Here is a 15,225-nt window from a genome sequence, read left to right as displayed (position 1 = left end):
ATATATCTTACATTTAATCATAAGCATAATTAATTAAAATAATTTCGCCTATTAGATTAAAAACGAGTATATGAGAATAAGTTGAGATGTATAATCATAAATTGCCACACTTTATATCAATGGTAATTAGAAATAGAATTTGCACCTAGTAAATAATGAAAATTCTTGGAAAATATTTCTTTCCTTTATGAATCATTCATTTTCAGTTTCATATGCAATTTATTCTTTGGCATATATATATATGTCATATTTGTTAAAAAAAATAGTATTAATCATATTTTTATTCTGTTCTTTGAATTTGAATAGTTGGAATGAATATAATTTATACTCGGAAATTATAATCAACGGGCAACCTTTAATAGATTGCGAATTCTTTTCAAAGAATTTATAGGCCTCTAAAATGGGAGTTTCTCATGATTTTCACATAAAAAATATATGAATATAATAAACAATTTGTGGAAAATCCCTAAACCATTACAAATATTTTGCGCAATTAGGGATGCGTTCGCGTACCCTGATTATATTTTTAAAAGCAAATTCGGATTATGCGTACGCGCAATTTCGAGCGAATATTTAAGAAAAGGATTTTTCCAAAGGCGTTAAATCAATTTCATAAAAAAACCGAGATGTGCGGTTCACTATAAAAAATAAAAAATAAAAACAAATTTTCTTGATTCGACACAATTTCGAAAAAATGATTGTTTAATAAATATATTATCAAAAGTTATCGTGTACACGTACGCGTGACACAATTCCGCATTTTTAAATTTATAACACGAATATACGTACGCGTAATTCGATTCAAAGAAGGGTCCTTAATCACAATAAGTATAAGCGGTAGTAAAATTACGTAATAAAAGTATATTTAATAAAAATCAAGATAATTAAGCCAATAATAAAAACAGTAAAGCGACCGTGCTAGAGCCACGGAATTCGGAAATGCCTAACACCTTCTTCCAGATTAACAGAATTCCTTACTCAAGATTTCTGGTTCGCAGAATAATAAACAGAGTCATATTCTCCTCGATTCAGGGATTAAAATTGGTGACTTGGGACGCCTTAAAATTCTCATGTGGCGATTCTTAAATAATTAAATAAATCCCGTTTCGACTGTCCTTCAATTGGAGAAAACTCCCTCACGCGCCCACGCGGGCGCGGTAAAAAGGAGGTGCGACAACTGTTGAACCTATGGAGAAGAGGTCCTGGAAATACCTTTATCAAAAATTTGGCTGGAAAGTAAGGACGCACGGTAATTTTTACCTTTATTGTTTCTTCCTTTCTCTCTCTTGTTTATTCATATTTTTACATTTTTCTCCTTTTTGCTAGGATTTCCCATTTGTGGTATTAGTCCCGTATCTGTTCCCTCTGCTAAACTTTTCGTGAGTCTTGCTCAAGAAAGAATTTTAACTGCTTCTTTTTTTTGGTAACTAAATTATTTTATTAACCACCAAAGTAAATATTTACAAATCAGTAGGTCAACTCGACCTAACTTCCTTACTGGAACAAACACAACTGTCTCTAAATCATCCTACCTCCTAATCTCCTATTTATATTCTTCACTCTTACTAACTACTCAGTAATTACATTTTGTTCATAGGATACGAGTATAACCCGCAGCTCTAATGTTTGTACATGCATGCCACTCTCCTTGCAATAACATCCCATGTTGCTGTTTTTTTCTTAAATATCCTTGCATTTCTTTCAATCCACAATGTATATGTGTATTCTGCAAATACCATTTTGAGGATTCTGGTCATTTGAGTTCTCCTTTTTGTTTTCTGTACAATCCAGTTCTGCTATTCAGACCATGAAGATGTGATTGGTTGATATATTTGTAACCATTTCATGAGTCTGCACCAAATGTTCCTACCATAAGTACATTCTGCAGAGATGTAATCCCTTTTTTCCAGTGCTTGACTGCAAAAGCAACATGTATCATCCACTTGTATTCTCCATTTCTTCAATCTATTAGTAGGGAGAAGCCTTCCATGCATTTGCAACCACATTGTGAAAATTGCTTTTGGTCGCGCTTGATTCTGGTACATTAGACCTTTCCATGTAACTTTAGGTAGCTCACCTAACAGTTTCAGGTAAACCTGCTTGATCACTGTTCTTTGATTGGCTTGGTTGTTGCTGATGCTTTCCGTATTACCTCTTTCTCCAAATATTTTTCTTATCATCCAAGAAGCCTGCTTTGGTTCTTCCATGTTAGAAAAGTTTTGATCCTTGATGTAGTAACTATGAATCCATTTGATCCACAGTTTATCTTGTTTGCCAACTCCCAGCTTGCTTTTGTGATTGCTGCCTTGTTCCATAATGCTAAATTAATCAAGTTGAGTCCCCCAGTTGCTCTAGGTGCACAGACTTTTTCCCATGACACCAAAGCTTTTTTAGTGATTGTATTCTCTCCTGTCCACACGTAGCTTATGCAGTAAGCCTCTATTATTTTAACAACTTTGACTGGGATGATGAATATCTATGCCCAATAGGCTTGAATACTAAAACGTACATGCTGCACCAATTAGATTCTGCCTGCATATGATAGTTTCTTTGTTGTCCAAGATGATATTCTAGCCACTATTTTATCAATAAGTGGTTGTCATTGCATTATTGATAGCTTCTTTGTGTCAAGTGGTATGCCTAGATATTTGAAAGGAAGTGAACCTTGACTATAGCCAAGCTTTTGTTATATCTCTTGATGTACCTCCAAGCTAACTCCTCCATAGTAAATTGAGCTTTTGGCTAGATAAGCTTTAAGCCTAGATGCTGCTAAGAAGGTATGAAATCTGCCATACATCAGTGCTACTGATGCAGCATCCCCTCTTACAAAAAGTAAGAGATCATCCGCAAAACTCAAGTGAGTTACATCTAACCTTGAACACATAGGATGATAGTGGAATGTTTTTTCCTGCTTCAAAATTTTCAAGTTTCTAATTAAGTACTCTATTTCTATTGCAAACAAAAAACGGGACATTGGGTCCCCTTGCCTCAATCCTCTAGCTGCATCAAATGGTTTAGTTGTTTCTCCATTGTTGGGTATAGTGTAGTTTACTGTTGTCACACATTCCATAACCCATTTGATGAATTTAGTGGGGAAGCCCAGTCCTTCCAACATTTGATGTAGATATCTCCAATCCATTGTGTCATAGGCCTTTTATATTTCCACTTTGATAAGGAATCTTGGTGAAATGTTCTTCCTTGAATAAGCCTTGACCAATTGATGAGCAAGCAATACATTGTCAGCCACCTTTCTACCTGGAGTGAATCCTGCATGTGTATCTAATATGATTGAAGCAATGACTTTCTGAATTCTGCTGACTAATACCTTAGCAATGAGTTTATACAATATTGTATAATAGGCTATTGGCCTGTATTCTTTGATGCTTGAGGGGTCAGTGACTTTAGGTAGTATTGTAATAGCTGTACAATTGACTGCTCTGTATAACTTCCTTGTGTGAAAGAATTCCTTGACTACTTGGCATATTTCTAAGCTTATAAGGGACCAAGCTTTTTTGAAGAACAAAGCATTAGATCCATCTACTCATGGTGCATTATCATCTCCAATAGTACACAATCCTCCATATATTTCTTGATTTGTAACTTCAGCACATAGATTGGTCTGTTGCATATAATTGAGCACTGGTCCATTCTTAAATACCTGTTTGTTTACTGTAGGTAATTGGTTTGAAGCTGATCCCATCAAGGATTTATAAAAAGTAATGATCTCTACTTGAATCTGTTGTTGGTCAGTTAGTCTATCGCCAAAACCATTGACTAGTTCTCTGATGACTTTTCTTTGTCTTCTTTCCTTCATAATCGCTGAAAACTACTTGGAATTTGAATCTCCTAATCTTATCATTTTGCTCGGGCTTTCTGTTGAAGGATGCTTTCTTCTATTAATGACCATTTTTCTAGCTTCTCTAAGAGTAGTTTCTTCTCAGTAGCCAGTTCATCAGAGTAACAAGTTGACATTTGAACGTGTATCCCCAGCAACAAGCCCCTTGTTAGTTCCAGCCTTTCTTTGATACCCTTGAACTCTGTGTTGTTAAGTTGTGTCACGACCCAAACTGGAGGGCCATGACTAGCACCCGACCATACTTGCCGAGCACCAACGTACATTTTATCTAACCTTTTTTTATTATCTTTTAGGGTTGACGAGATCAATATAAATGGTAGACATGGATCATGGACAACCAACAATAAAATATGATAGCATGAACATACATAACATGGGATGACCAAACAATCAAGAAACTACATATAAAGTACGAGCTACCACGCTACCATGAAAGACTATACAACAAAAACTAGCTGACAAAGCATACCAAACTATACATGAGTCGACACCTGTCTATGAGCCTCTAAATGAACATAAGTGCTGCAACATAGCCGGAATAGGGCCCCGGCATACTCATAATGTCTATAACAAAAATGCATACCAAGACCACGGCAAGTCCAGAGAAGGAATCTCGCCAATCACTGCTGAACTGGACAACCTACTATGGTGGGGGAGCTGCACCTGCCTATCTATCAGGGCCTGCAGCACGACATGCAGCGTCCACAAACAAAAGGACGTCAGTACGAATAAAGTACTAAGTATGTAAGGTAGGGAACCATAAATACGAACAGTAATGTAAGCAGGGATAGAGAATATACAACCTGGAATATGCCTCTGTGGGCATCATCATCATCATATCGTACCCAGCCATAATAGGCTCGGTAAAAAACATACCCGGCCATCATAAGGCTCGGTAGAATCATACCCGGCCACGTGGAGCTCGGTAAAACCCAACTGATCAGTGGTTGTACAATAAGTACCATACCCAACCGACTATAGAGCGACTCGATAGAGTAAAATAGATACATATATATAATGCATGCTCGACTCATGGAATCACATTCTAAACCTTTCGGAGTGACGTAAGGTCGGTATCCTCTGTACACGTTATTAGGACTAACTCTTCACTATGAACCTTATAAGAATCAGGAAGTACCAACAACATTGATAACATAAGAATAAGAGAAGCAACATTAACATCAATCGTTCCATAAGAGGGAAAACAATGTAAGTACTGCTAGCTTCTAAGAGTAGAGTATCTTTGGAAGCTCGTTCATTACATTATGTACAATCGGAGTCGTGCAAAAGAAGGAAAGGGATAGCCTCACATACCTTGTATATACTGCCCCAATCTCAAGCTATGCAATTGTCAAAACTCCTTAGTCTACAATAAGAGAAACGATACTATCGTTATCATTTAAGCGTCATAACTATTATGTATCGACCACAACCTATTTTACGATGAAACGGACAGCACCTCCCCTATATATATGACTTCACACCATTCAAAACAATCACCAAACAGCCCAAACAACATCAATAATAAACATATTGAGCCTCCCACAACAGTCCACGCACAACCTAATTACATCATACATACGATGACCACCGTAGTCGTGTCAAACGACCCGGAAATGTTACGAATAACTATCAGCCCACAAACCTACATATATATGTTGTTTATCCACAACATTCCACCTTCAAAACTCCACAAAACAATAGTAAAACACGCAGCCCAACAGCTACACAAAACAGTCCACTACAAGTGAATAACTCGAACTCACGGCTTCCGATCACCGTCCCGTGAGTTCTTACATGTATAGAACGAATTACCATGAATTCACAGCAGAGAAAAATGTATGAAAGATGTCAGTAACTTACCTTACTTGTTGGATAACTTAGCCCTTCCCTTGGTTCTTCAAACTCTAGGTTTTACCTTCAAATAGAACTTGAAAGAGAGGGAAAATCGATTAGGGTTTGTGTGGGATTTTTGGGGAGGAGTTGCAGGGGTTAACTTTGGTTTTGAGGGTCTGAAATATGGATGAAATAACTGAGTTCATAACCCCATAAAAGTCCTCTCTTGGCCGACTTAGGTCTTTTAATTTTGTCCTATCATTTTGGCAAGTACGTGATGCACCTACTTGTCATCTACCAATCTGCGTAGGCTTGCGAAAATATGAATATCTCTATACTCCAAGATCGTATTGAGAAAAAATTTAATGTATTGGAAACTAGACTCATAGATCTTTAATTTGGTGGGTACATCACCTCGTAATTCCTTGTAAATTAGGAGAAAAGCTTAGAAATATTTGACCTAATGTTTAAGTAAAATTATGAACCTAAGTTGCGACAATGTTTGTCGACTTTTGTTTCATAGCTCGTTTGACTTCAATACTTATGATACGGATATTATATGATTCAAATACCTTAATACATGACCTCTTGACTATATTAAAAACCTTTAGGTTTACCTAAAAATACGAGTTACAACATCCTTGATTCATTTAACTTCTAATACTTGTTAATCACGCTTATACACCCTTGTATCACTTAAGACCAATAAGATTAACTTCTTATCATCCCAAAAGTAATTCCTTCTTGGATTTATGTTAACTAATATATGGCATGAACTAACACGTGTGGATATGGGTTGTAACACCCTTACCTCCTTAGGAACATTCGTCCTTGAATGTAAGGGTTCATGGGGAGTTTAAATCATCGTGGATTCCGGCCAAGTTTCTCCCATAAATAGAGGACAAACTGGCAAGAAGTTAACTCAACGTATGGCCTTACAAGATTATGAAAAGCATTATGGACATGTACATTATCTGCATATCGCCATTTTGTATTAAGGAAGAGTATTCTCAAGTTATTGCTTACCTCATAGAGCCATTTCACCTTCCAATGTATCATGTGTTCCACCAGCACCCTTGTTATCTTCATTCTGGAATAGGTATGGGTATTTAGACTTCATCTCCTCTTTTGCTTCCCATGTCATTTCTTCCATATTCTTGTTCCTCCATAATACTTTGATGGAAGCTACATCTTTTGTTCTCAGCTTGTGGACTTGTCGATCTAATATAGCCACTGGCACTTGTTCATATGATAGGTCCTCTGTAACCTGTACATCTTTGATAGGGACAACTCGAGAAGGGCTTCCAATACATTTCCTCAAAATAGATACATGGAATACCGGGTGGACAAATTCCAATTCGGATGGCAATTCTAACTCATAAGCAACCTGTCCAATCCGTCGAAGAATTTTATATGGCTCGATATACCTTGGACTCAGCTTACCTTTCTTCCCAAAACGCATAATACCCTTCATTGGTGAGATCCTCAAGAAAACCCAATCACCAACCTCAAACTCCAGATCACGACGTCGGACATCGGAATAAGATTTTTTCCTGCTTTGTGCCGTCCTCAATCGCTCTTGTATCACTTTCACCTTCTCAATAGCTTGGTGAATCAAATCTGGCCCATATAATTCTGTTTCACCGACTTCGAACCATCCAACTGGTGATCTACATCTTCTCCCATATAGTGCCTCGTATGGGGCCATTTTAATACTGGAATGGTAGCTATTATTGTAGGCGAATTCTATGAGTGGAAGATGGTCATCCCAATTTCCCTTAAAATCTAGAACACATGCTCGTAGCATATCTTCCGGTGTCTGAATGGTACGTTCAGCCTGTCCGTCAGTCTGCGAATGAAATGCAGTGATGAGATTCACTTGTGTGCCTAAACCCTTCTAAAAAGACCTCCAAAAGTTAGCTATAAATTGAGCTCCTTGGTCTGATATAATAGATATCGGCACACTATGAAGCCTAACAATCTCCTTGATATACAACTTTGCATAATCTTCAGCCCTGTAAGTTGTCTTAACTGGCAGAAAATGGGCACATTTTGTAAGTCGATCAATTATCACCCAGATGAAGTCAAACGTATGATAAGAGCGAGGTAATCCAAAATGAAGTCCATATTAATCACCTCCCATTTCCAAGTCGGAATCTCTATATTCTTAAGCTATCCACCGGGTTTTTGATGTTCTATATTTACTTGTTGACAATTGGGACACTGGGCTACAAATTTTGCATTAGACTTCTTCATCTTATTCCACTAATACTGCTCATTGACATCATGATACATCTTTGTCGAGCCGGGATGGATGGAATATCGGGATTGATGAATCTCATTCATAATCTTCTCTCGCAACCCTGCCATATTAGGCACACATAATCGGCCCTGGTATCTCAGTGCCCTATCTCTACCGATCTCAAAAGCCATACTTTTACACTGCTGAATGCTCTCTCTTAATCGTACTAAGATAGGATCTTCATATTGCCGTGCTTTTACCTTAGCTACCATAGATGATTCTGATGTATTCTGTACAGTAACACCTCCGTCATTAGAGTCTAACAATATGATTCTCATATTGGCTAATGATGAAGCTCTTTAGTCAACTCCCATCTACCTGCCTTAATATGTACTAAGCTTCCCATTGATTTACGGCTGAGAGCATCTGCCATAACATTGGCTTTACCGCGATGATACAATATCTCGACGTCGTAGTCTTTCAGTAATTCAAGCCACCTACGCTGCCTCAAATTCAACTCTTTCTGCTTAAAGATGTATTGTAAACTCTTGTGATCTGTGTAGATGTCAACATGGATGCCGTATAAGTAGTGCTGCCATATCTTCAAAGCATATATTACTGCAGCCAATTCCAAATCATGGGTTGGATAATTCTTTTCATGTTTCTTCAATTGTCTTGATGCATAAGCAATCATCTTCCCACGCTGCATCAATACGCACCCCAAACCTATACCTGAGGCGTCACAATATACCACATAACCTTCTGTTCCTTCAAAGAGAGTGAGCACTGGTGCGGATTTCAATCGATTCTTCAGCTCCTGAAAACTACGTTCACAAGTGTCAGACCACTGGAACTTGGTAGCTTTCTATGTTAACTTAGTCAATGGTGATGATATAGAGGAAAACCCTTCTACAAACTGCCTATAATATCCTGCTAGCCCTAGGAAGCTGCGAACTTCTGATGGTGTTGTAGGTCTCAGCCAATTCTTTACTACATCGATCTTCTGAGTGTCGACACTAATACCCTCGTCAGATATCACATGGCCAAGGAACGCTACTGAGTTCAACCAAAATTCACATTTGGAGAGCTTAGCATATAGCCTCTTTGAGCCGAGGGTCTCCTGGAAACAGCCTCTCTGCCCCTCGGGGCAGAGGTAAGGTCTGCGTACATATTACCCTCCCCAGACCCCACTTGTGGGATTACACTGGGTTGTTGTTGTTGTTGTTGTTGGAGAGCTTAGCATATAACTTACGATCCTGAAGCATCTGTAATACTATCCGTAAGTGGCCCGCATGTTCCGCCTCCGAACAAGAATATACTAGAATGTCATCAATGAATACAATCATGAACACATCAAGATAGGGCCTAAATATAGTATTCATGAGATCCATAAAAGTTGTTGGGGCATTTGTTAGCCCGAACGACATCACCAAGAACTCAAAGTGCCCGTATCTTGTATGGAAGGCCGTCTTTGGAATACTCTTCTCCTTAACCCTCACTTGATGATACCCTGAACGTAAATCAATCTTGGAGAAATACTTGGCACCCTGGAGTTGGTCAAACAGGTCATCAATTCTTGGAAGTGGACACTTGTTCTTTATAGTAAACTTATTCAACTGTCGATAGTCGATACACATCCATAACGACTCGTCTTTCTTCCGCACAAATAGGACTGGTGCACCCCAAGGTGAAGTGCTAGGCCTAATGAAGCCCTTATCCAGCAAGTCTTTCAACTGCACCTTCAACTCTTGCAAGTCTGTCGGGGCCATTCTGTATGGAGGGATAGAGATCGGTTGAGTGTCAGGCAACACATCAATGCTAAACTCAATCTCCCTTTCTGGAGGAAGGCCTGGGAGTTCATCTGGAAAAACATCTGGAAATTCGTTGACCACGAGGATTGATTATAAAGTAGGCGGTTTCGCCTCTGCATCCCTAACGCGAACGAAATGATAAATGTAACCTTTTGAGATCATTTTCCTTGCCTTAAGATAGGAAATAAACCTATCTTTCAGTGTAGCAATGTTCCCTTTCCATTCAATGATGGGTTCACCAGGAAATTGAAACCTAACCATCTTCGTACGACAGTCAACATTTGCATAGCATGAGGCCAACCAGTCCATTCCCATTATCACATCAAAATCAACCATTTCTAACTCAAATAAATTTGCCGAGGTTTGACGACTACAAATCATCATAGTGCAACCTCTATATACCCTTCTAGCAATCACAGAATCTCCTATCGGAGTAGATACCGTAAGGGGTTTACTTATCAATTCAGGTTCAATGCCAAACTTATTAGCCACAAAGGGTGTAACATATGATAATGTAGATCCCGGATCAATCAGCGCATGTACATCATAAGAAAACACAGATAATATACCTGTAACAACATTTGGAGACGACTCGAGATCCTGTTGACCTACTAGAGCATAAGTTCGATTTTGACCACCACTCGAATGCGGCACTGCACCTCTACCTCTACCATGACCTGTCAACTGCTGAAAACCCCGTGTTGGAGGTCGAACTGATGAGGAAGAAGCAGACACAGATCCAGTCGGTTGAGCCATACCATCACCTCCCCTGCTAGGACAATCCCGCATTATATGGCCAGGCTGTCCGCAAGAATAACATGTATCAGAACCTCGACCACAGTCCAAAGTGGGCCTTGCCGCACTGATCATAACGTGGTGTTGTGGGTCTCGTCTGACTAGTATCCATGTGATGTTGCGAGCCTGATGCCTGCGAACTCTGATCTGGACCAGAATAGGTAAATAGATCATATCAAGGCTTCTGAAACTGTGGAGGAGCACTAGCTATAGGTGGCGCCGAACTCCTCGAAGACTGGGGCCTGACGCTGCCTCTGAAGTCATTAGAATATCTTGCAAATCTCGCCCTCTTATGTTGGCCCCTATCCTGCTCCCTATATGCCCTCTGCTGGCACTTACGATCCTCTAGGGTCTGGGAATAAGCCTGAATACGGGAAATATCCATGCCCTCCACCAAGGAAGCTGTTGTGCACCCATTTATCAGATGTGGTCCCAATCCGTTCACAAACAAATGCACCCTATCACTCATCTCGGCCACCATATAGGGAGCATACCTTGCTAAAGAATCAAACTGCATACTGTACTCTTACACACTCATATTACCTTGTCTAAGGTTCAATAACTTATCAGCTCTAGCTCGTCGTATCTCAACTGGCAAGTAGTGACGAAGAAAGGCCTCAAAAAATTCCTTCCACACAGCTGGAGGAGCGTTCGGACCCCTGGATCTCTCCCAACTATCATACCAGAGAATCGCTAAATCCCGTAGCCGATAAGAAGCCAACTCTACTGCCTCTGTATCACTAACATGCATAACCCGCAGTGTACGATAAAGCTAGTCAATAAAAGTCTGCGGGTCCTCCTTGGGGTCTGATCCAGTAAACACTAGAGGGTCTAAATTAATAAAATCACGAACTCTCGTACTAACTGGTTTATCAACAATACCTGTATTCTGCCTCTGAGCCTGAACAACTACCAAACTAGTCAATAACTACAAAGCACTCAGCATATCCTGGTCTGTAGTGCCAGACGGAGGAACTGGAGGTGTTGGGTGCCTCCTAATATCCTCTAGAGGAGACGGAGTAGATGAGGTATGAGACGACATCTCACTCTAAGCCTCACTTTGGCCTGCTCTGGCTTGGGTCACCTGTCTGGTACCCTCTCTCGCAGCTGTATCAAGCCGTCTACTAATTGTTTGCTTTCTAGTCGAAGGTATTGCTAAAAGAAAAGAAGGTGAATATTAGAGACGAACACTTACGATTCAACTCTACGCATGATCTAGATTCAGGATGAAGGTAACAACCCTAGATGTCATGTAGCCTCCTGATAATAAATGTGGCGCGCTACACATCCATAATCAAGACTCTACTAGACACGGCTCATAGACAATCCCTAAGACAGACTTGCTCTGATACCAAGTTTGTCATGACCCAAACTGGAGGGCCATGACTAGCACCCGACCATACTTGTCGAGCACCAACGTACATTTTATCTAACCTTTTTTTATTATCTTTTAGGGTTGAGAGATCAATATAAATGGTAGACATGGATCATGGACTACCAACAATAAAATATGATGGCATGAACATAAATAATATGGGATGACCAGACAATTAAGAAATTACATATAAGGTACGAGTTACCACGCTACCATGAAAGACTATACAACAAAAACCAGTCGACAAGGCATACCAAACTATACATGAGTCGACACCTGTCTATGAGCCTCTAAATGAACATAAGTGCTGCAACATAGCCGGAATAGGGCCCCGACATACCCATAATGTCTATAACAAAAATGCATACCAAGACCACGGCAAGTCCGGAGAAGGGATCTCGCCAATCACTGCTGAACTGGACAACCTACTGTGGTGGGGGAGCTGCACCTGCCTGTCTATCAGGGCCTGTAACATGACATGAAACGTCCACAAATAAAAGGATGTCAGTACGAATAAAGTACTGAGTATGTAAGGCAGGGAACCATAAATACGAATAGTAATGTAAGTAGGGATAGAGAATATACAACCTGGAATATTTGAGTACCTCTGAGGGCTACTGACATGATATGCATGATACATATGTATGTATACATAAACTTTTAAAACATACGCCTCTGTGGGCATCATCATCATCATATCGTACCCAGCCATAATAGGCTCGGTAAAAAACGTACCCGACCATCATAAGGCTCGGTAGAATCGTACCCGACCACGTGGAGCTCGGTAAAACCCAACTTATCAGTGGTTGAACAATAGGTGCCATACCCGGCCGACTATAGCGCGGCTTGGTAGAGTAAAATAGATACATATATATAATGCATGCTCGACTCATGTGATCTAAACCTTTCGGAGTGACGTAAGTTCGGTATCCTCTGTACACGTTATTAGGACTAACTCTTCACTATGAACCTTGTAAGAATCACGAAGTACCAACAACATTGATAACATAAGAATAAGAGAAGCAACATTAACATCAATCGTTCCATAAGAGGGAAAGCAATGTCAGTACTGCTAGCTTCTAAGAGTAGAGTATCTTTGGAAGCTCGTTCATTATATTATGTACAATCGGAGTCATGCAAAAGAAGGAAAGGGATAGCCTAACATACCTTGTATATACTGCCCAATCGCAAGCTATGCAATTGTCACAACTCCTTAGTCTACAATAAGAGAAACGATACTATTGTTATCATTTAAGCGTCATAATTATTATATAGCGACCACAACCTATTTTACGTTGAAATAGACAGCACCTCCACTATATATATGACTTCACACCATTCAAAACAATCACCAAACAGCCCAAACAACATCAATAATAAACATATTGAGCCTCCCAAAATAGTCCACGTACAACCTAATTACATCATACATACGACGGCCACTGTAGTCTTGTCAAACGACCCGGAAATGTTATGAATAACTATCAGCCCACAACCCTACATATATATGATGTTTCTCCACACCCTTCTACCTCCAAAACTCCACAAAACATTAGTAAAACACGCAGCCCAACAGCAACACAAAACAGTCCACAAAACAGTCCACAAAACAGTCTGCTACAAGTGAATAACTCGAACTCACAGTTTCCGATCACCGTCCCGTGAGTTCTTACATGTATAGAACGAATTACCATAAATTCACAACATAGAAAATGTATAAAAGATGGCAGTAACTTACCTTACTTGTAGGATAACTCAGCCCTTCCCTTGGTTCTTCAAACTCTAGGTTTTACCTTCAAATAGAACTTGAAAGAGAGGGGAATCGATTAGGGTTTGTGTGAGACTTTTGGGGAGGAGTTGCAGGGGTTAACTTTGGTTTTAAGGGTCTGATATATGGATGAAATAACTGATTTCATAACCCCTTAAAAGTACTCTCTTGGCCGACTTAGGTCTTTTAATTTTATCCTATCATTTTGGCAAGTAGGTGATGCACCTACTTGTCATCTACCAATCTGCACAGGCTTGCGAAAATATGAATATCGCTATACTCTAGATCGTATAGAAAAACGGTTTAATGCGTTGGAAACTAGATTCATAGATCTTTAATTTGGTAGGTAGATCACCCCGTAATTCCTTGTAAATTAGGAGAAAAGCTTAGAAATATTTGACCTAATGTTTAAATAAAATTATGAACCTAAGTTGCGACAACGTTTGTCGACTTTTGTTTCATAACTCGTTTGACTTAAAGACTTATGATACGGATATTATATGATTCAAATACCTTAATACATGACCTCTTGAGTGTATTAAGAACCTCTAGGTTTACCTAAAAATACGAGTTACAACATTCTTGATTCGTTTAACTTCTAATACTTGTTAATCACCTTTATACACCCTTGTATCACTTAAGACCAATAGGATTAACTTCTTATCATCTCAAAGGTAATTTCTTCTTGGATTTATGTTAACTAATATATGGCATGAACTAACGCATGTGGATATGGGTTGTAACAAGTTGCTTCAGTGAAGGTCTTAAAGCCTTCAGCTTATGCCAAACATTCTTCATATGGTCTAGATTGTAATGCTCTTTCCATACTTCTTCTACCAGTGTCATGAATTTTTGATGATCAGTCCATAAATTAAAGAATATAAAGGGAATCTTCCCACTTGATTCTAGACTCCTTATTGTTATAACCATTGGAGCATGGTTTGATATGAATGGTAGTTTGTAGTCAACTTCCATGTGCCCATAACTCTACATCTATTCATCATTTCCTATGGCTCTATCAATCTTGCTATAGACTCTATTTGCCCCTTGTTGTTTGCTTGACCAAATGTAGAAATCCCCCTTCCAAGGTAATTCATTCAAGTTTAACACATGCATACAATCTGAAAAATCTTGCACTTCATTCCTTGTAACTGGCTTGCCACAAATCCTGTCTTGAATTGTTAAGACTGAGTTGCAGTCTCACCCAGATGATCCATGGCATAGTGCTCTGTGGTGCTAAATCCTGCAATTGTATTCCATAATGGTTTCCTTTGTTCATTGGTATTGAATCCACAAACTACTGTCATGAGGCAGTTTATTGGATTCTTTCTGCCAACTACTCTACGATGCGTTATTTGAGCAGATGTATCTAGGACTGTAATATCATAAAAATTAGGATCCCATAGCATCCAAATCCTCCAATTTAGTGCATAATCATAGTTGTATCTTGCTTGTCATCTCGGTACCACTAATTGAGTTATATGATCTGCATTATCCTTCTTTTCTCTAGTTTCTACTAAGCCAAATAACTTTATATTATTC

General features: G+C 39.2%; 1 protein-coding gene across 1 annotated transcript; it reads right to left on the bottom strand.

Annotated features, from left to right (window-relative positions):
* Nucleotides 1-2,686: 2,686 nt before the first annotated feature.
* LOC138887088 (uncharacterized) lies at nt 2,687-3,139 on the bottom strand. Its single transcript, XM_070168803.1, has one exon. It carries the CDS (start codon nt 3,137-3,139, stop codon nt 2,687-2,689), a length of 453 nt encoding a protein of 150 aa, XP_070024904.1.
* Between the last annotated feature and the right edge of the window lie 12,086 nt (nt 3,140-15,225).

Source organism: Nicotiana sylvestris, chromosome 3 (assembly GCF_000393655.2).
Source record: "Nicotiana sylvestris chromosome 3, ASM39365v2, whole genome shotgun sequence".
Taxonomy (NCBI): Eukaryota; Viridiplantae; Streptophyta; class Magnoliopsida; order Solanales; family Solanaceae; genus Nicotiana; species Nicotiana sylvestris.
The sequence above is the reverse complement of the archived record's forward strand: the minus strand, read 5'-3'. Positions and strand labels throughout refer to the sequence as shown.

Excerpts from the sequence above, each read along its gene's own strand:
- LOC138887088 (XM_070168803.1), bottom strand. The coding sequence starts at position 3,139 with ATGGATTGGAGATATCTACATCAAATGTTGGAAGGACTGGGCTTCCCC.